The 22,716-nt window shown below is 42.1% G+C and overlaps 1 protein-coding gene across 1 annotated transcript in view; it reads left to right on the forward strand.

The window, feature by feature from the left end:
• snd1 (staphylococcal nuclease and tudor domain containing 1) overlaps positions 1-22,716 on the forward strand; it is a 218,060-nt gene that overhangs the window by 32,334 nt on the left and 163,010 nt on the right. The window contains exons 11-15 of the mRNA XM_034112292.2: positions 807-908; positions 9,868-9,968; positions 14,475-14,585; positions 16,054-16,126; positions 21,921-22,062. Of these exons, the coding sequence (XP_033968183.1) occupies positions 807-908; positions 9,868-9,968; positions 14,475-14,585; positions 16,054-16,126; positions 21,921-22,062 (529 nt within the window). The remainder of the gene's footprint in view (positions 1-806; positions 909-9,867; positions 9,969-14,474; positions 14,586-16,053; positions 16,127-21,920; positions 22,063-22,716) is intronic.

The raw sequence follows: 22,716 nt of genomic DNA on the forward strand, positions 1-22,716 counted from the left end.
TTAATCCCACCCTGTGTGTTCTCTTGGAAGAGTGTGACTCGTGTTTGTGTGGCAGATAATGATGGCGGTAATAGAGGAGTGTGGGAGGGGCAGGGCTGGCGAGCACACTGGTATTGTCATTCATAGCCTCATTCGTCCTGTTGGCGCCTGTCGTTTATTTCCCCACTGCGTCATTGTCGTTTGCTGTATTATTATATTGTATCCCGCCCCTACAAAAACGGCACCTGTCACTGCGTGTGTGTGTGTGTGCGCGTGTGTGTCTTTACACTGGGAGCAACACAAACCTCAGCCTCCTTTTTGAAAATGCAAATGGGATCTATTTGTGGCCCGCTCCTGTCAGAGAGTGGGTGAGCGTATTGAGGGAAGTTTTTGTCTGCAGCTGTGCCAGTGTGCGTGTGCGTGTGCGTGTGTGTGTGTGTGTGTGTGTGTGTGTGTGTGTGTGTGGTGTTAGCTCGCATTTGTGCATCACTTTAACACAAAGTGTCTTTGGCTCGGATGTTTGAATCTGTGTCCTTGGTAACAGTGTACTTTGATTCATTTTATTTGTCTGCTCCTCGGTCAGTCAGTATTGACAGCAAAAGTGTTTGAGTGAAATGTCCACATCCTCGCTGTCATAGGGCTGTATGTGGCTCTGTGTGTTTACGTCTGTATGTGTGAGGCGAGGGTTATATTTGTGTTTTTATGCATGCTTCCAACACGTCTGAAACTGCAGCCAAAATGTTAAGCCACGCATCTTTATGAATAATCTTTATTTTCTCTCTCTTTTTCTACTTCCACTCCCCTATTTCTCTATCGTCCCCCCTCAGGAGAAGAACAAGGACAAAGACAAACGTTTCCGTCCGCTCTACGACATCCCCTACATGTTCGAGGCCCGGGAGTTCCTGAGGAAGAAGATCATTGGTAAAAAGGTAAGAACCACCGACAGAAATTGAAAACTCCCGAACACTTATTGGCACCTCATGTGTTTGCAACTTGATTTGCCTCTAATCAGCTTACATTGAATAAACCAAAAGAGGTATTCTCCCAGTGGCTCTACATGCGCTCCGACACCTTTTCCCCCCCGCACCAGTAGCCTCACCCACACGTTTCTGATGCCCTTAGCTAGATATCTAATTCTCTCCCTCTCCCAGTTTGAATACCAAGTACCCTGGGTAGGTACCCTGGGCTATGTACACCTAGAGGGCCGCTATGATTTACACACATCTGACCTAGCTGAACCCAGCACTGAACTAGAGAGCACTCGGGACAAAAACCACCGCTTGAACATCTTCCTTTTTTGTGTCAAATTCCAATAAATGAACCGTGTTGAGATTGTTTGTCTGAGAGAGCTTAAGAATCTAAATGAGACTTATTGCTTAAATGGTTTAATAATAATAATAAATGTTATAACATTTGGGAGGGAGGGTAGACAAACAAAACAAAAACAGAAACATAACAGAAAAGCAGTCAGGAGGAAGTTGGTTGAGAGGGGGGGGGGGGTTATGGATACAGAGTTGAAGAGGTGGGTTTTGAGGCGGGACTGGAACAGGGTGAGGGACTCAGACTCACGGAGGTCTTGGGGGAGGGAGTTCCAGAGCTTCGGGCTGCCACAGAGAAGGCTCTGTCCCCGAAGCTCCGGAGTTTGGCCTTGGGGATGGAAAGCAAACCGGCTGAGGTGGATCTGAGGGACCGGGGTGGTTGGTAGAGGTCAGTGAGGTAGGGGGGTGCCAGATGGTGGAGGGCTTTGCAAGTTTAGGTACTAAGGTACTGATTTATTACCAACCCTGTCAGTCGCCAACTTCCCCTTAATCAGAAGACCTCTATTAGTCCAACAGAGGGGACATTTACATTGTTGCCGCAAAAGTGAAGAGGCAAAATATGAATTAAGAGGCATGCATCAAATATTCGAGATAGAAATGACAATTTACAAAGTACCATCCATGTGGACAACAATAAGAACAGTTACAGTATTTACAAAATAATGAGTGTAGTGTGATAGCAGCCAGATAACAGAAGTGAAAGTAAAAGTATATATTGCACAGATATTTTATTTTGTTACAGTAGCTGATAAGTCCCACTAAGAAATGGCAGCCAGTGAAATAATGATCATAAAGCGGTGTGTATTCTTGTATTAGTATTGCTCTATAAGCACAATATGTCATGTATTGTATCTTTTAAGTGTGGCTGTCTTTTCACACTGAAATGCTCTTCAGGTCCACTACAGTGGACATACTGTCAAATAAAAAATAACAATACATTTTAAAAAGTTTAAATTGCAAGATTTCTTTTTACTCATACACCATATGTGTGGTGGTCTATCAGGGGGCCATGATGGTTGTAAAGTCTGACTCTAGCAGGAATATATTATATCATTTAATATTTCAAAATAAAGTTTACTAGTGCAAACTGTATATTTGTTTACGCCTGCGTCCTTGGTAAATCAAAAAATCATTCCTACATTGTCGTCATTGAACGTACAGCGACAGGGAGAGCAGGCGGCATGCCTCCAGCTGTTGTCCACTGGCTGAGTTGAATGACCCAACACTTGTCACACTCAGAGGAAACCTATTATAATGGGGACAATTCCGGAAACGATTGGAATCTTTCTTGCACAAACATGGAAATGGTTAGTAAGCAGATTGATGGGAAACTTTCTCATATACTTATTTATCTCATACATTCAATACTGTTTTGCAGCAAGTATTGTATCTCAGGTTTGCGCCTTAAACCTCCACAAATCAATTGTTTCTGTTGAGCTGAGAATATACAACACATTTTAGGGCTCCAAAGACATTAGATGGAACAAATCGTCCCATTTTACTCACTCTAGCAATAAGTATCAAAGAAAAGCAAAAAACAACATTTTCAGCGTGATAAACACAAAAACATGCACCCACTCAGAGCCAAAAGCCAAGAGAGTTCCTTTTGGCTTTGAGTACAGGAGTGAGATTCTGTCCCTGTCCCAGCCTCTCATCACACTCATTTTAATCATCCTCATTAATGCTTTTTTAATGACAGAAAATTCAGCCGTGAGCCGGCTTTTGACAAGTGAAGCGGGAATAATGATCCGGCTGTTTATTTGTGGTGTTTGTGTTGGAGGAATAATGAGTGCGTGTGCATGTGATAGGGATATCGACTATGGCCTTTTAAAGGTGTAGACATGCTCTCCAAAATGTTCCATTAGCATGATAAAACGTGTTTAGCTCAGGAACACCCAGCCTTTTATCAAGTCGTATAATTAGTGTAAAGTACAATTTTGGGCTTGTTTCTAGCAGTGTATCTCTGCACTAAAAGAGAGCGTCTTGTGGGTGTACATGCATGTAGATGGAGTCGTAAAACATAATATATAGAAACATGCATGTACTGTATCGACAAACCCACTCCTGTTACCGTGGCCATTAGCGGTGTACTCATGCAACCACAAATAGCATGCGTAATGGATGTTTTATCTTTTATATTACTGCTCTATACACAGACAAACTATCCAGACATCGCTCAGATCAATCTTCGCAGCTTTTATACCTAGTTTAATTTCACAGTATTGCTTGTTTAGACTCTAGGGTGTTTCAAAATCAGCTTGGCTCAAATGTCCATTTCTATTTCTCAGACGAATTGTTGTTTCAGGTGTTTATCGTGGAGGAAAGTATGCATGATTGTCTAAGTGTCAACAGGAGTTGGCGTCATAAGCATGGTGAAAGTATGCGTGTATTTTCCCAGAGTGCGTCAGTAGCCCTGGTTACGGTCTGCGTTTAAATTCATCCTGGATGATGCAGGTAGGAGTGCACTCCATGACATGTCGAGAGATGTGATGAGTGAGGCCAGGGTAGTGGTCCTCAGGGATCACTCTGTCCATACGCAGAGTGCTTCGAGTGCATATGGAACCTAATCAGTGTTGTAATGTGTGAAAAACAAACAAACGGTCCATAAATTACAAGCGTCTGTTGTCCAATGCCTTTATCCATACTCTACTTGGCATTTCTCTTAAGTCCCTTCTCCATCATTACGCTATGTATACTGTATATGTGCATTTGATAACCATTACAATTTGGTCTCCCAAGGGTGTGCTTATCGGCTCTTTGCCAGCAGCATAGCTTCCCCCTTCCTCAACCTGAAAAATCAATAACCCAACATCTCTGGAACGTTACTTTATTGTTGCTAAGACACAAGGCCAAAGCTTCAAATTAAGCCCTTTGTAGCAGTTAATCATCTTTTTATTCAATTTCTTTTTATATCGGAGCCCTTAAAAACAGCAGATTCGTGAAGGTAGTGGCAACCTTAGCTGCTTTCACAACAAACAAGAACTATTTTTAGAAATAATCAGTCTCTCTGGGTGGATGTTGTTTCGCGAGAACACTACTTAACCCCTCCGCGTTTTAATGCTAATCTACGCAACCTCAGCATACTTGTGTTGTCAAGTTGAACGCAGGTAGGTGCACAAGTGTACAGATGCATGTTGCACTACCACCAGGAGAGGAGTTTAGTCGACCCACTTACTGTCATCCTGTCTCTAAACACTAAGCTCTGTAGAGACAGATTTGGAGCAGTACGCATTAGAAGGACCACTGCTCTCCCTGAAACTCCTGAGAGCTCCTCTGTTATCTTTCTTTCTTTTTCTTCCCCGACACAAAACGAGACAAGAGACCTTTCCTTAAGATGGGGGTAATTGGGCCTGACCCGGTGGTTTTAGAAGGGAAACGTATGTCGGGTCTGGGTCGTGCATGATTTTTTTTTGTTGAAGATTTTCATACACAGGTGTAACTGCAGATCACAAAGGTGCATCTTTGCTCAAACTGAAGGTGACCAAAGCGTACTGTCCCATCCAGTCCCAAGGTTAAGGTAACTGTTTGACCTACAGGTATTCCCCTACACAATATATTCCATTTCAAAGCTCAGACTGCCTAACAGAGCAATACAATGCATGCATTGGAAACAAGCAGATTTCCCCTGACTGAAGCTTCCAGGATGTGACTAAGCATTAACTACGAGTCTCAGTGTGCTGAGCAAAAGCTCAAAGCCCTAATGCCACCGCGCCGCTTTAGGGGAATAAAGCTACATGCCTTTCTTTTTCTATTAAACCTTCATCTCTATAAGGAGAGTATGGTGCCTTTGATCTTTTATAAAGCATATCTAATATACATTTTCAAAAGTCTGCCTTTCTGTATTTGATAGCTCTCTGAAGCAGAAAGGAATTGGTGCAATACGTGGTCTAGTATTAAAAAGACTATTTAACAGGTATACTCCTACAACCATACATCATGTAGAACTCTTTTGAATTCAATTTATGCTTTTCTTGCCAGCTAAAAGCTACCATAGCTTTTCACTAACTTATCTTGCACTATTCTATTGTTTTTGATTGTTTTTGGTCTATGTATATTATATTGCATAGTTGGAGGAGCCTCGGACTTGAGATGTTCATTGCCATAGCTACACTGCAGCTACTGTGCATATGTCAATAAAGCCTTTGAATCTTTCATTTGATTCTTAGACAAGTCAAATTGAGAGGACATGTGCAGCCATCATTGAATAAATCATTTTATATTAGTGAAGACTTCTTCTGAACTACCCTGTTAAGGAGACTAAATCTGCACTGAGGCGTTTCTCTTTTTCCCTTTTTCTCACTGTCACTCTACGTCTGTCTGTTTCCCTCTCTCTCATATATATATCCCACCCCTATTGAAACGGCAGCGTTTGCATGGTGACATAATCCCAAAAAGCTCGATTTGGCTAACTTTATAAGTAGCGCTTCTTGTGCGCCCGGGTCTCAGCCTCAGCAGAAAAAAAGTCCACTGCAAATGTTGCATTAAGCCACTTATCAGGGTTGAGCACATTCGGATAATCCTGCGTGCTCAAAGTGGCCCCTGTTATGCAGCTGCTTGTGTAGTACTGTCAGCGCCAGAGCTCCCCCTCTTATTGGTGGGAATGTGGTGTGTGCAATAAGGTATTTGATCTGGTGTATTTGTGAGACTTCATTCGGGGGAAAGCTTCAGGTGCAAGCAGATGCAAAGTATACCGAAGTACCGCCAGGTCCAGTAGTTTAAATCCAGGTGGGGCTCCTTCCCTCGTTGTATCCTTACCTTGTGCTCTCCCAGTCTTGTTTTTTCCCCTTCCTGTAAAGCTAACTTCATTGAGTTGTCGCAGCATGCTAAAAACACAACGGCAACTAAAGCCCCTCATGTCCTGATTTTTGTATTCAAACTCACTCTGGTTTGGCTGATGTCCCCTAGGCAACACCTGCATGTCTAATATTTTCAAAGGTAAGGTACAGATTCTGCTCTTCGATAACAAGTTGCTCGGCACCAATATATTCCTTTTTAAAAAATGTTTTATTGGCAGATCACTTTAAAACATTGCAAGAAATAAACCGCCTGTTGGTGAGAGAGATAAAAGGGATCAGGTGACAGGTGCTTATTTTAGTTTGAAGAAACTCTTTCACCGTATTCTGTCCTGAAAACGACTCTAGCTGATCATACTGAGCTTTGATTACTGATGTTCACGGTACAGCACAGACAGGCATACTTATAATATCATAGTTCAGCATAAGGTCTCTGGAAAGGTCTTGGCAATTAGGACCAAATTGTTGAAACTCATTTTTAGTAAGCATTGCTTTAGTAAAAACATCTGTTTATTATTAGCTGTAACCTTTGCATGCATACACCTTGATACGTCATTTTACCATGTAGACAATGCTGTAATGTAGTGTGGTATATTTACCTAAGTATTTTACTTAAAGGTGGGCTAGGTAAGTTTCAGAAACCGGCTCGAGATACACTCTTTGTTATATTCCATGGAATGCTCTTAACATCCCGATAGCAATGAATATCTTAAGTGCTTTGACAACAAATCCATAAAAAAATGTCATCTGTGGAAGCCGTAATACTGTAAAAAGTACAACCAATCCGTTTAGCCGGGCCGGCTAAAGTAACTGGATGGCCTACCTGCCTGTCAGCCTTCCATCTGTGCACAAACTTATCTCGTGCCCTCATTGGTCATGTGCGCGTTCGTGTGTGTTGGAGGAGGGGCTCTGTAAGGAAGTGGCAGATCTTCTCCGGTTGTGTATTTTCAAATTCTAGCGATCTCGAGCCGGTTTCGCAAACTTACCTACCCCACCTTTAAGTATGGTTTTGGGGTACTTGAACTTCACTTGAGTATTTTTATTTTGTTACCTCATACTTCTACTCTAACATCTGGAAGCCACTTACAGCCACTTCATCTTTTTGGAAAAAGTAGTTAATAATAATAATAATAATAATGACTTTAAAGATTCAGCTTATTGGCTAAACAAAATATGAAAAAACGTTGACATATAACTATAGGTTGAGATATTTCCAGCAGCAGTCCAACATCCACGTTTAACAGCTGTGATGAACCAAATAATGCATCAAAACAATGTATCCAGTCATTTAATATGTGTGATTTTAAAATGGGACATTACGCAAAATATGTACTCGTACTTTTGGACTTTGACTTGTAACAGAGTGTTTTTACACTGCAGTATTTCAAATTTTACTTAACAAACGTCCACATAAAACTGTTATTACCCGTTCAAACATTTTAAAAACATGTCTCCCTGTGCCTCCGCCTCACGCTCCTCTGGGGGGGTTCTTTATAGATAGCTTCGCCTTATCAGGGGATCAGTGGAGAATGGGTCTGGAAAGCCTCTAATCTAACATCGCTTGGTCAAAGTTTATAATCTGTCATCACCCCGCTTAATGGGGAACTACTGGTTGCAGAGCTTCTTGTATTATTTGTGTGTATGCTTTTTTATTTTTTCCCATTTAATTTCATCTAATGTTGTCCTCTCGAAGCCAACTTGCATTCTTCCTGTTTTTCATTGCTTTGTTTGTACCACTTTTCAATTACCCACGCCTGGCAATGCTCAGCCATTAAACTGAAATGTAACCAAGAAGAGCCCAAATGGGTTTTTTCTCTCTTCATTTGAACGGCTTCACTTTTCAATAAAGCTGAATAGACCTGAAACTGTCACTATAGGGTTACAAGGAAATGAACAGCTTTGATGTGGGAGTGAGGATCAAATAATTTCCTTCAAGACAATGAGGATGGGTTATTTGCATGGTTACAAAATGAATGTCTTTGGCAACGAGGATATTGCATAATATTCTACGGCTGACGAGATCACAAACCAATTATGTTACTGATTGTACGACAGCATTTGATTGCTATTAATTTACATTACACTGCGAGGGGATATTTATTTTGTAAGCTAATACCGTTAGGACAGTGGTTCTCAAAGTGTGGTCCGCGGACCACTGGTGGTCCGTGAGCGCCCCCTAGTGGTCCCTGAGTATATTGGTAACATTTCAATATATTTAAGTTTTCCGCACTCTTGCGGGAATATCTCCGCAATGGAACGAGCTTAAGTTTAACTTTCTATTGCATGATATAGCCCAGCGCAACACCTTCATCACACATGTTGCCACTTGTTTGTACCATTTTCAGGCGATTTATAATCTGTTCTAGAAAAACTATGTGTTTTGGGATATTTGTGGAGTTGGGTGGTCCGCGAGTGTTTTTCTATTGGTTAAGTGGTCCTTGGTATGAAAAAGTTTGAGAAACACTGCGTTAGGATTATAATGCTGTCTCATAAACATTGAATACAATGTGTTGGGTTGCATATGCTACTGCTAAATGACTACTTTAAGTATGATTTAGCTAGATATGTCCTTTCCTTCGTGAGAACATCAAAAAACGTTCTCAATCTTAAACCTTTTCATTTTTGGGCTATAGAAGTTTCCGATACTCTTGTGTATGTATGGGCGCAGTCCTCCATCATCCATATCCTGGTTTATTTTTTCTTTTCTGTCTGCTCTTAAAAAGCAGACACCACTTCCAGCTGAACGCCACACTACGGCACATCTATTCTGCGTTGACAGGAGCTCTTCTCTCCCCTTGCTCCCGTCACCATGTTCCCATCCCGTCCATCTAGTGACAAGCCGGCGTCGCTGCGTGTCCTGCTCTTTCATGTCCCCGTAATAGGCCTGTCTGCATTGTCTCTATTTAACTTGTGTCTACGCTTTGATCCACTGCCAGATCCCTACTTTTTTACATTTGTTTTTCTTCCATCACACTTGCTTGACGCGTATATCTTAAACCTCCAATAGTGTGTAGATATACAGCTGCATCCCTGCTGTTAGCGTCGTCTGTCTGCATCTGGCCCACAGAGCAGGCTTTCCCCGTCACATCCCTGTGGATATATGCACACACACACACACACACACACACACACACACACACACACACACACACACACACACACACACACACACACACACACACACACACACACACACACACACACACACACACACACACACACTGGGGGATGGAGTCCATCCCCAGGGAGCTGCGCAGTGTAGGGTCATTTGGGTTCCATCAATGTTCAATGTGTGTGTTTGTGTGTATTGTCCCAAACACCCACAGTGTGTTAATAGCGCTCCCCTAGGGACATCTACAGTGCTCCATGATGTGATTCACACTGACTGGGGATGACCTTGAGAACTAGGACACACACACACACACACACACACACACACACACACACACACACACACACACACACACACACACACACACACACACACACACACACACACACACACACACACACACACACACACACACACACACACACACACACACACACACACACACACACACACACACACACACACACACACACACACACACACACACACACACACACACACACACACACACACACACACACACACACACACACACACACACACACACACACACACACACACTTCAATTTCAATTTCAGAACACATTTTACCGTTACTGTTGCTACTCTTTCTCAGTACTTGTTGCATGTTTTTTGACTTCTCCTCTCTTGCTCCGCTCCTTTAGGTCAATGTGACAGTTGATTACATCAGAGCAGCTACCGGCCCAGGAGAAAGCACCCCCGCATTCTCAGAACGCACCTGTGCTACAGTCACTATTGGCGGCATGTAAGTACCACACTGAATAATCAACTTTCATTAAGTGTAGTCTATTCAGGATATTTCTCTATGTGCTAATTGTATTTATAAAAATAAAAGATAACATATACTTTATTGATCCGCATTTGTGACATTTTCTCGTCACAGCAGGTAACAAGGCATTGCACACAACGTGAAAAGTACAAAAAAACAGACATAAACATAAAATATAAACATCTCAAAATAGAAAATAAAACGGAACTTAAAAGTAAATATAAACATATTGACCAAATGAAGGGCCAGTTACAGCTAACAAAATATAAAAGTAGGACATTATTAACATTGAGTGTGCAAGAAATAAATCAAAATCAATGTACAAGGTATAGTGTAAGGACATTTTACTCAGGTGGACATCTTATGGTAATGATTTAGAAGAGCTCACTCTTCATGTAACTCTTTATATTTTCTATTTGCGGTACACGCATGCACTATTTTGTTGTACAATTGAACTTCCTTGTTTATTTTCTTTAGTATATTGTGTGTTGCACTGTTAGAGGAGCCTCGGACATTTTCGTGGCAATCACCTGCACTGTGGCTATTTGATAATAAAGCCTTAGAATCCTTTTGAATCTTAAAAGCACAACATATAGGATTTCCCTTAAAACAATGTAAAGATAATAACAAAACGTACCCCTCCAGATCCACAATCGTAAGCGCCCATGCTAGAGGAAATAGCATTATGAGACTGCAACCAACGAATCCTACATATTGTGCCTTTAAAACTTGAATTAAGGTTATGTTACCAATAAGCTGCACTTACACGGATATCATACAGCATCTAATTGTCAGCGTAGCACATTAATTTTAATTAGGAGGAGGCGTGTGGCGCAGTGGTTAGAACGTTGGTGTTCGGATCAGGGGGTCACAGGTTCAAACCCCACTGCAGTCGTTGTGTCCCTGGGCAAGACACTTCACCCCAAATTGCTCCTGTGGGGATTGCCCACAGTATTGAGTATGTAAGTCGCTTTGGATAAAAACGTCAAACATGTAATAATAATTACAACAGCTGTGTCCCTTTTGTAAAACCTAATTCTTCAGATGTAAAACAACATAAAATAGACAAAATTGTAAATGCTCAGAACTTGTAATTTCATTTCATTTCAAACCTTTATTTAACCAGATTGGTCCCATTGAGATCATAGATCTCTTTTTCAAGGGAGACCTGCAGCATATAGGTTCCACATGAAACATAAAACAATAAAGGACATTATACATTATATTTACAGGATACATAGTTATAGACATTTACAAGTGCCCATTGTATCGGCAAGCATTTCATTTAGCCTAGCTTTAAAAACATGCAGAGGAATGAGATTGCTCAGTTTCAATTCTTGCTGAAGATTGTTCCAAGCAAGTGGAGCTGCGCACATAAAAGCTGTCTTACCTGAGACAGTCCTTGCTCTTGGCACATCTAACAAGACCACATCATGTGACCTCAGACAATAGCTGCTTGCAACTCTCTGTGTTATCAGCGAGCAGATATAATACGGGAGTTTACCCAACAAAGCTTTATAGATAAAAGTGTACCAATGACTGAGCCTCCGTACAGAGAGAGATGGTAAACCTGCCTTGGTATACAGTGTACAGTGATGAGTAAGCGCTTTACAATTTGTGACAAATCTCAGAGCACTGTGATACGCAGCATCCAATTTGCTCAGGTAATTGGCAGGTGCATTCATATACAACAAATCCCCATAGTCCAGCACAGGTAAAAAGGTCACAGTGACTAGCCTTTTCCTGGCCTCAAGCGAGAAACAGGACTTGTTTCTGAAAAAGAAACCTAGCCTAACCCTCAGTTTTTTTAGCAGGTTATTGACATGAAGTTTAAAAGAGAGACAATCATCAAGCCAGATACCAAGGTATTTGTAACAGGCAACAACTTCAAGTTTTGTTCCTTGCGTAGTTACAATATCTAAAACAGGCTCTGGTGTCTTTTTAGCTTTTGAAAAGAGCATTACCTTGGTTTTCTCAACATTTAAAAGAAGCTTTAGTTCAGAGAGCTGAGTCTGAATAGCCTGTAATTTAACAACAGCCTCTTTAATGGAGGGACCTGCACAATACATCACAGTATCATCCGCATAAAAATGTAAAGTAGCTTCATCCACATTTTCACCTACACTGTTAATATATATGGAGAATAAAAGTGGTCCTAAAACAGAACCTTGTGGTACACCATTAGAAATGTTTAACCACTCAGAAGACAGCCCATCAAAGTGAACACATTGGGACCTTTCAGAGAGGTAGTTCACAAACCACCCCACTGCATGGCTGGATATGCCTATACTGAGTAGCCTCTGCTTTAAGATGCGATGATCAACGGTGTCAAACGCTTTGGAAAGGTCAATAAACAGAGCTGCACAACTCTGCTTATTATCTAAAATACTAGTAATGTCATTCACCACTTTCATTGTCGCAGTGATGGTGCTGTGTTTCTTTCTGAAGCCTGACTGATGTTTAGACAGGATGTCATTTATACATAAAAACTCCTTTACCTGTTCACTCACTAAGCGTTCGAGCACCTTAGCCAGAACTGACAACTTAGAGATTGGCCTATAGTTATTTAAAATAGTTGCCTCCCCTCCTTTCAGTAAAGGCAAGACATAAGCAGACTTCCATACTTTTGGAATTGTGTTCGTGCTGAGGGAGAGGTTAAAAAGAGAAGTAAGAGGTGGAGCAATAAAATCTGCAGCTATCTTTAAAAAGAAAGGTTCTACGTTGTCCGGGCCAGCCGGTTTCCTAGGATCTAACTTGGATAATGCTTCATGAACAATACCATAATAAGTAATGAGTAATCTCAGCATGAATCACAAAGTAAGCTGAAAAGGCTTCTTTGTGTTTCCATTTTCACAGGAAGTGTCGCCTGAGTGCAAGCAATTATTTTCTATCTACAAACAACCCTTTGAGGGAATCTGGTTTATCTGTCAGAAACACAGACTTTCCACAGTACCACAGATCTTCTGTTATTAAAATTACTCGGAGGTTTAAATTGAATCAAAACCGGATGGAGTGCCGGATGCCGCGTGACTTGAAATAAACCATCAGAAGTCCGTTCTCGCCCCAAAAAGTAGTTAAAGGCCACACTTATCTTCTGCGTTCTTCTGTCTGTCTGGCTCTATGGTGCAAAGCAGAGTTATTTGCACATGATACAAATGGATCCCTGTTGGTCATCAACAGTCATGTATCTGCATGCATACACAAAGGTCAGGACCCGACCTCGTGACCAGTCAGTTCCTCCCCAGCAGTAGCCAGCCGCACCCGCCACTCCGCTCCACAGTGAACAGTTGGCATGCCCCCCCCATGAAGGCTGAGGTCAGGGGGGCAAATGTTTTCAACCTTTTACGTCATACAGTGTATTAAATATATAATTTCTCTGCTTGTGGTAAGAGAGTTAGTTCTTGGCAGCGCATCTATGAGAAGAAACGGGCTCTGCTTGTGATTCATTAAACTGTGTGAAGTCATAAAGGTTAACCAACCAGAAGAAGACAGGAAGTAGGGGTGAGCGATATCACCCTTAAATCATTTCACCACAGTGATTATTCTTGCAATCACAACTCAATTTACAATATGCCAAAAATACTGAGTTTTTAAAATAATGAATTATTAATTATTGAAGGACCCACACAATTTCATTAGAATATGTCTCCCAAGATAAAAATCCCAAATTGGGATCAATAAAGTATATCTGATTGTATAGTTCTTTGTGTCCACATTACAGAAACAGTATGCTTCAAATATTCTGCAAAAGCTAAACCAAATCAATCTCTGTTTTGAATTACCGTTTCTGTAAGTGCACATTGAATGTTCTTTTAACCTCCATAATATTTATATATTTACTATTATTTTGTTAGCCTTGCTTTAAATGATTTTAATAATAACTGTATTATATGCTGGAATACCCCAAACAGGAAGTCCTCCCCGTATTATATCCCATACCCAATGATTCAAAATGTCCTTTTCTCATTTATTTCCGCTCTCTCTTTTAAACAACAAATCCAATTGAGTGTGAAGTGTTGATGTAGGAAAAGGGTCAGAGGAAACATTTGATTAGAGACGACAAAGTCTATAATATCATCATGCCTGCAAAATGGAGACAGAAAAATGCACTCAATGACACAAACTCACTTTTGAAGAGTTTACTTCATTTCTTTTGTCCGCACATCAACCAGAACATCGATGTCCACGGGCTAGCCACTAAGTGCTGCACTAAGTACAACAATACTCTCCTCTTTCTGCCCTTCATCCTTTCTTCTTCAGTACATCCATAACGCAGCGAGGAAACGGTTAGTCAAGTGTGCAATGTCAACATTTAAGTGACCTTTGTTCATTTGCTAAGCCACCGTTGGGATTCGTCATGGTTGTTCTTCCCCCCGTTGAGCTGGCTTACTTAGGATTCAGTGTGAAGCCGAGCCGTTTTGCTTGTTGGTTTTTATTAAAGTAATCTCTCTCTCTCTCTCCCCCCCCCCCCTCTTCCTACAGTAACATAGCCGAGGCTCTGGTCAGTAAAGGCCTGGCCACATGCATCAGATACAGGCAGGATGACGACCAGCGCTCCTCCCACTACGACGAGCTGCTTGCCGCAGAGGCTCGGTGAGCAACACGCACGCACGCACGCACGCACGCACGCACGCACGCACGCACACACTCACTCCTTCCATCTCCCTTTCACCTGAGCCTTAAAGACAACATGTTGCACACTAATCTCTTACACAAAACATTTTTACACAATCACTCTGCCATCCACGATTTCTGCATGACCTTGATGTCATGTCAAAATGTTGCTGTTTGGAAGAGGAAATTAATTGTTATGACCTTGAGGCTTTTTTTTCTTCTTCCAAATTACTTTAGCTATTTCATCCAACATGGCTCAGGAGAAGCAACTCTAAATAATTATTATTGCTCTATAAATATGATTACAGGCACCATCATAGGTCACAGCTCATCACGGATCCACAGAAAAGATGTTATTGCTCTCACACATGCACACATCTTTCCCCCTTTTATCATTATTTGATACATATAAACATACATGCCTATACATGCAGCTTCCCAAGCGCTCTATCAGAGGCTCCCTTTACACAGGCCCTATGAACATAAGGATATGGAGGTGCAGTGGAGAGATTTAGTACAGGCTTTATTGCTCAGCTATAGATTAAGATCTGCTGGCTATAGGTAGAGCAGATGCAGCCCCAGCCTCCTTTTTATTAGACTCCCCCCCCCCCCCCCCCCCCCCCTCTCCTCCCATGCAGTGTCGCCCGCCCTCCTTTTTCTACTCTCACCTCATCTTTTTTGTTGCACATTTTATCCTTATTTCTCCTCCTTTTTCAATGTTGTCCTTCTTTGGCCTGGCTCGCCTTCTGTGTCTCTCCCACTTCTCTATCTCTATTCCTCCCCCCCTTCTCTCTGTCCCTGACGAGGTGTTCTTAGAGTTGATGAGAGGTTTCGGTCTATAGCCTCTATTTGTATTTTTAGTTCCCGTTGCACGAGGTCAACGACCTGCAGTCTTCAAGAAACCTCCTCCAGGCTATTAAACGCGCTTATATACACGCTCTGCATAAATGCACACGCTCCATCATAGTCAATGACCTGCTTCCCAGTGACCCATAGGTGGCATTATCCCACCCCTCAACCACAGTGGTCATCTTCATCTCAGCCGGCCCTTGAGGCTTTTTAAAGCGCCGGTCACTAGCACCAGTGATCATCGCTAAAGCCCTCGCCAGCACTATACAAGCAACCCATTTCTCCCCATCCTTCCATTCTAACAATCATTTCTTCTTCATCATTTCTTCTCCACCATTTCCACTTTAATCTCACGCCCATAGATTATCTGGGCGGGAAAAAACCCTCCCCCTGGCACTTCCCGTAAAGCCATAATGGTATTTCAGCAGTAGGGAAAAAAATTGTTTGAATTGACTTCTTCACAAAGCCACAATGGCTCCCTCTTTGTATCTACTGTGATTACTCAAAGAGCTACCATTTCTCAAGGTCTACTTGGCCTGCAGCATTATGCTTTCTCCATGTATTATGATGATGTTTGAGCTATGTTTGTGGTTTGTAGGGCCATCAAGAATGGGAAAGGGCTGCACAGCAAGAAGGAGGCTCCCATCCACAGAGTGGCTGATATCTCTGGGGTAAGTGTCTCATTTGGTTATGTATGCACAGGTTTTCTTACACAAGAGAATAAAAGCTTATCCAGGATCAGAATCCTGAACAAATGTATTGCAAAGAATACAAGGAACACATACAAGGAATTTGCTTTGGTGTATGATGGTGCAAACATAAGAAAATACATTGTAAGAGAAGGTTACAAATATAACGATTTAAAAAAATATATATATATATATTTAGCATTACAAAATAATAAAGACAAGTATTCACATCAAATTTAAATATACAAAAGAAAGGTAAACAAATGAATATATGACAAACTTGTATTTTAAAGTAGAGGGCTGTGCAGAGATGTGCAACATTTATTCAGGGAGATGAACATGGCTCACCGTATTTAAAAAGAAAAGGACAATATGTTGTTAACATGGTGTGCATTATGATGTGTAACTGAACGAGCATCTCTCAAAATGCACTTTTTTTTTAAACCATGGACTCATTTACACACTCCAACCCCCATGACACTGAAAGATCATCGATGCCCAAAAGCTACCGCCATGTTCCGCCACATGCAGTAACTCTCAGGAGGCGATCCATAATCCTCGGCTCGCCACCCCTTCCCCGATCCTCACAGCCGGTTTCCTCATCTTACAGAAACTAAGCGGCCTCTAAAAATAATCAGCGCCATTAATAAAACCATCAGAGATGCTCGGTCCTAGCTTGTTTACGTGTGCCCAGGGGCTTGATGGAGGCATCATTTGGCTAATGAAGCCTGATTGGGAGTGCTCACAAAATGAACATTAGCGCGGGGAACCCATAAAATCTCTCAGTAACAAGTAATGGCCGATTGGTACGCATTGTTTCGAAGCGTGTGTTTGTTCTCACAACCATGATCCCCTTTGTGTTTTCTCTTCATCTCACGCTCGCCATCTTCTTCAATCTTTAAAAGTCGGGCATGTTTGCGTTCAATTATTAATTGCAAAGACATTCCTGACAAGTTAATTTTCGAAAGGAACAATTTCCTGTCATTTTCACAAGAGATTTCGTCCTACATGGCTACAGGCTGTCCCAGTACACTTCTATACCCTAGTGCAGTCTTCATCAAGTCGCTATAGGCTGCATTGTTGTAGCTGTCTAACATTGTCAAACTGAGTGGTTGGCTGAGATGAGCTCACATGGAGGGCAAGACAGTGTAAATGTGCTGCTGATGACACACACACACACACACACACACACACACACACACACACACACACACACACACACACACACAACACACACACACACACACACACACACACACACACACACACACACACACACACACACACACACACACACACACACACACACACACACACACACACACACACACACACACACACACACACACACACACACACACACACACACACACACACACACACACACACACACACACACACACACACACACACACACACACACACACACACACACACACACACACACCTATAACAGCCATCAATGCTAGCTAGGTAACAAACAATTCTTGGTTTTAACAATACACTTTCTCACCAATTCAGTGGCTTTCTGCTGCTTTCAGTATACTGCCAGAATACAACACATTCCTTGTTAAATACATTTACAACACCCTTTTATTGAGTAAATGTTTGAACTTAGCAAGCCTAAACTATGTCACAACATTCAAAAAAGCCCTCAAAACTGAACACATTTTTAAAATTGTCTATTGATTGAAAAGATATCACCAATATTGCAATTCAAATCTCTATTGTGACAATATGATATTGCAATGATATAAAACAACAAAAGTAACACAAACGCTTTGACATTATTTAATTTCAAACCTTTTTAAGAGCCTTTTATACATCTCTCTACTTCCACCAGTCATCTCCTTATACATTTTCATAAGCCACTACATGATCTACAGTGAATGACTCAAAATTGAACTTGAGAAACATTAGCATCTCATTGTCTCTCCCACAGGAGCTCTCTTGTAGTACTTAGACTCGTAGGCTCTAGAGAGACATTTGGTTAAATTAATCAAGCCCTCTTTTTCTGTATCAAATTGTAGCTCCACCAGATTTGCCGGTCATGCACAAGCCCTGCAGTTTGCTGTTTAAAGTGTCATCAGCCCACGTTGGAACAGAGGCATTCAGCCAAGTTATTAAAGCTCTTTAGCACCAACAGGACTTTAGTGTCCGGCTAATAACACCGACACGGCTCTGCATTACCGCTCTCAGATGTTCTGCTGTTCCACAATGTCATCATCGTAATCTCGCTGCGCGTTATTGTGTCAGCAGGACAGATAAATTCCCGGACCTTGTAAAAAAATAATTATGACAGGGAATTGTTGTGCTGACTGAGCAGCCCTGTGCTTTTTCTTCATAAGTGTAACATGCACTTATAAACCCCTACAACTTAACTGACCACTTTCTATGTGCAGCAATGAATATATGCAGGGAGAGGGAGGTGCTCAATAATTAACTTCAATAATAAGAAAAAGCAATATATACAACGCCAGACATCTCGCTCATTAAAAACTGTCTTAGTATTGCTAAGAACTGTCTCAAGACCAGACTATAGACAATGGCTGAACGCACATTAATAATGTGAAATAAACAACACTTAAATAAGACTTTAGTTACACTTGGAGTAATAATAATACAATTAGTACTTTTACTCAAGTACACAATCTGAGTACTTCTCACACCTTTGGCGGCAAGTATAAACGGTTCAAATTAAAATCAACAACAGCAAGTATATACAAATTCACAATAGAAAGGACATAAATCAGTATGTAAGTACTACACAATACAAGGATAATATTGAATAAATTACCCTTTAAAGGAAGACATAAAAGTTATAAGAAAAAAAACTGTCCCAGTAACCGAGCACACACTTCACATTTTAACATGATTTTGCTGCGTCATGCATTTCTCTCTCTGTGTGTGTGTGTGTGTGCCCATCGAAACCCTCCCCTTATTAGTGCCAGCCCCGTCAGTGGTGTAGGTCAGTGCCATTATGAGCAGCTCCTCCTCTCTCCAAGTATTCCCAATAGGACACCCAGGATTTGCTGCGCAGTCCAGCATTGTTGCCAGTGTGTGTGTGTGTGTGTGTGTGTGTGTGTGTGTGTGTGAGCACCAGTTGTTTGGTTAGGCTAATGTAATGAGCATTCTAAAAGGACCAAAATGGCAACATTGCCCCCCTTCCTTTCCCTTTTTCTCCCCCCCCCCCCCCTCATAGAAATACACACTACCATACGTCAGCATCCTTCAGCTAGGTTTGCTGAAAGGGATTATGTACATTGAGTGGGATGCAGTCGCAAATAGCGCAGCGATAGGTTTATAAACGTACGGTGTAGGAGATGAACAGAGGTGGTGGGAGGAGAGTGGATAAAGCACTTGACTCACCTCGTACCTCTAAAGGTTGCATAATGAGGTCCTCTCTCATGTCTCTTCCTTTTTTTTTTCTCTTGAACCAAGTTAGACTGCACGGCCCACTCACTGCAGGTGCTGTGAATGTGTTTGTGTGAATGTTTGCTTCTGTTGTCTCCCACTCGAGAGGCTATTTCGGACCGCAGTGGGTGGAGTTCAGGTGGCGCTTCTTATGGCTAAAGCACGTACCCTTTTTCTCACAACCGCATGTGTTCTAGTCCCTCGGTATGCATCTGTCTCTCCTGCTGTTGCCGTTTTGTGTCGTCTACTAACACTCAAAAAAAAGAAAACTCCCAAAAATGTCCTATCAAGGATTTCTTAAAACGTAGAAACCTTATTTTGTTGGATCTGACTTTCCTAGTTTGAACTTCACTCCGATCACTGCCACACGCAGACACATGCAGATGCGCACGCACACACACTCTTCCCTGGTCCACGACTCATTGTTGTCCCTAAATGCTCACGTTTTCATTTATTTTTTATTGAGACCGAATCTGCTACTGCACCACCAGCTCTGCCTTGAGCATAATTTAGCTCTGCTTGTAATTTTGGCACGGACACAACACAACAACCTAGTGACTCACTGTTGCAGACAGAGACGAGGCAGGAGGAGAGAGAATTTATTTAGCAGACGTGTCACAGAGGAGCGGACTTCATTAGGCCAGAGTGAGATTTAAAGATTCCTGATAAAAGCCCGCAGATCCCGTCGTCAATTAACATATCTGTCGGTGCTGTATACGTGTCACACATTTGGTATCAAATAATTATGTTTTATTTTTGTGTCCAATAACCTGAACAACTCAATTTGATATCCACGTTGTTTTTCTTTTATACATAATGAATGCATCTGATATCAAATATTGTTCACAACAGTGTTTCCGCCAGGGGGGCGTCTTGCCGTCATTTAGCCTTATTCAGCTCGGAACGCCCTGAACTCGAGCCGAGGGCGTCCAAAGGAAAAATCGCGACGAAAAAGGACAAGGACATCCCTCTGTTGGAGGGGCAAAAGCCTGGTGGGATTCTTTTCGGAGTATTGAAGATCGTTTCCCCGATATCGGCCTCTTTTCAGCTTTTCGTTGCTTGGACAACACGATGCCAGCCACAGGACAATACGGAACGATTCTGACGCGATGAGCGGTGGAGCATGCGCGTGAACTGAGAGTACCGGAGCCTCGCTGCGGCGAAACTGAGGCTCCGTGATAATATCTGTGAAAGAGCCGGCTCTTCTTCTTAGTGAGCCGAGCCAAATGATCCGGCTCACTAAAAAGAGTCGTAATTCCCATCACTAACGTAAAGAGATATTATCTATAAGGGACGGCTCAAGTCACGTGACACCGCTCTCGGGGTGGATGCCCTCTCAGCCCTGGTGTGGCGGAAACACTGGTTCACAAGATTGGTGTCATACATTTACACATATTTAAATTTTGGGGCCGATCAAGTGGGTGGGGGGCTATGGCATACTTGCCAACCCTCCCGATTTTCGCGGGAGACTCCCGATTTCATAGCCCTCTCCCGGTTTCCTCCTGGAGTCATATTTCTTCCGCATTTCTCCCGATTTCTGACAAAATCAGATTTACTCACGACTGTGAGTAAATCTTCAGCTACACCATTGTTCGCGGTAGTTTTGAAATGCTCCCGATTTCTGAGGTCTCAAGGTTGGCAAGTACGGGCTATGGGGATCTTCCATTTAAAGTGAGTGATGTTTAAAACTCAGTTAATGGGGCTCATTCACTGGCGCTTCCACAACCAACAACCAACATAATTATTACATTCAAATGAAGTACATTATTCAAGTTTACTTTAATTTTGGATAATAACACGGGAGAAATGAGTGGAAGCGCTCTCTTTTCCTCTCTCCTGACAGCCTGTCAGTATGCAGCTCACTGATCCAGTAATGAGTGACCCGACAGTGAAGAATAAACATATTTTATAACTAGTTTAGCTTGTTCCAGAGGTAGATAAAATAGCTAAGTGTGTTAGGTCTAACTTTTACTGTGTGTTTTGCTCTGCTCACCGGTCCGTCACAGCGGGTGGAGCTGCAGGATTTCTGCTTCACACACACGTTGCATACCGCTATTTTATTGTCATTTCCGGACACCTTAAAAAACTGCCAGACCGATGAAGCCATTATGGCGAGCTTGTTTTGCCGCACACAGAGAAAAGTGTCATGTATTTTACGTCATGTGATCGGCTCTCCTGATCGGCCTTTACAGAGAGCAGCGATCGATCGGCAGAGGGTGAATATCGGCCGATAACGATCGGCGGCCAATCGATCGGAGCATCCCTAATTTAAATACCACGTCCTTATTTACTAGAGAGCGACAAAGCTTATAAAATGGTCTTTCTTTAGGCATTATCTAACGTCTTTCTTTTTGTCCATCAGGATACACAGAAAGCCAAGCAGTTCCTGCCCTTCCTGCAGAGGGCCGGCCGCTCAGAAGCTGTGGTAGAGTACGTGTTCAGCGGCTCCCGCCTCAAGCTGTACATGCCCAAAGAAACCTGCCTCATCACCTTCCTCCTTGCCGGTGGGTAGAGCTTTTTCTTTGTCCGGTGTGAAGGTCACTTCCTTCTAACCCGCTCAATCTGTGCGTACAGGAATTGGTTGCTCTTATGTGAAGGTTCTTTGAAATATCATTTAGTAAGAAAGTGTTTGTGTGGTGCAAAAATCCTCCACACTCTGACTTCTGCCGGATCAGAGCTCAGGCTTTCCTATCACCTCTCAGCAGGCAGGGCTTACGGGCCAAACGGTGTAGCTGGGTATGATCAGTGCTGGGGTAGTTACTAATGCATTACACATTATAGTTACTTTAGGTGTTGCCTTACCTTAATTATTCACTGCTGTAAATAACTAGTTACACTACTAGTTACATTACTTTTGGACTACTCTGTAACATCGCCAGAGATGCACCATAAATGAAATGACAAATAACCATATAAAGTTAAACCTAATTTATTCCAGATCAGCACAAATGCTTAATGTAAAAAGGACAATACTGAACACAGACCTCTGTTTCTGCTCTTTGTTTGATCATCAGTTTTATTTTGCACAGTTTCCATGACACTGGTCCAGGTAGCTGGCAGCCCCCCCCCCCCCCCCCCGTTACCTTTATCTTGCTCAATATGATTGGGAAAGATGGCGATTCCACCGTCAAAACGGGCAACATTTCCTCCACGATGTA

This window comes from Pseudochaenichthys georgianus, chromosome 23 (assembly GCF_902827115.2).
Source record: "Pseudochaenichthys georgianus chromosome 23, fPseGeo1.2, whole genome shotgun sequence".
Classification (NCBI taxonomy): domain Eukaryota; kingdom Metazoa; phylum Chordata; class Actinopteri; order Perciformes; family Channichthyidae; genus Pseudochaenichthys; species Pseudochaenichthys georgianus.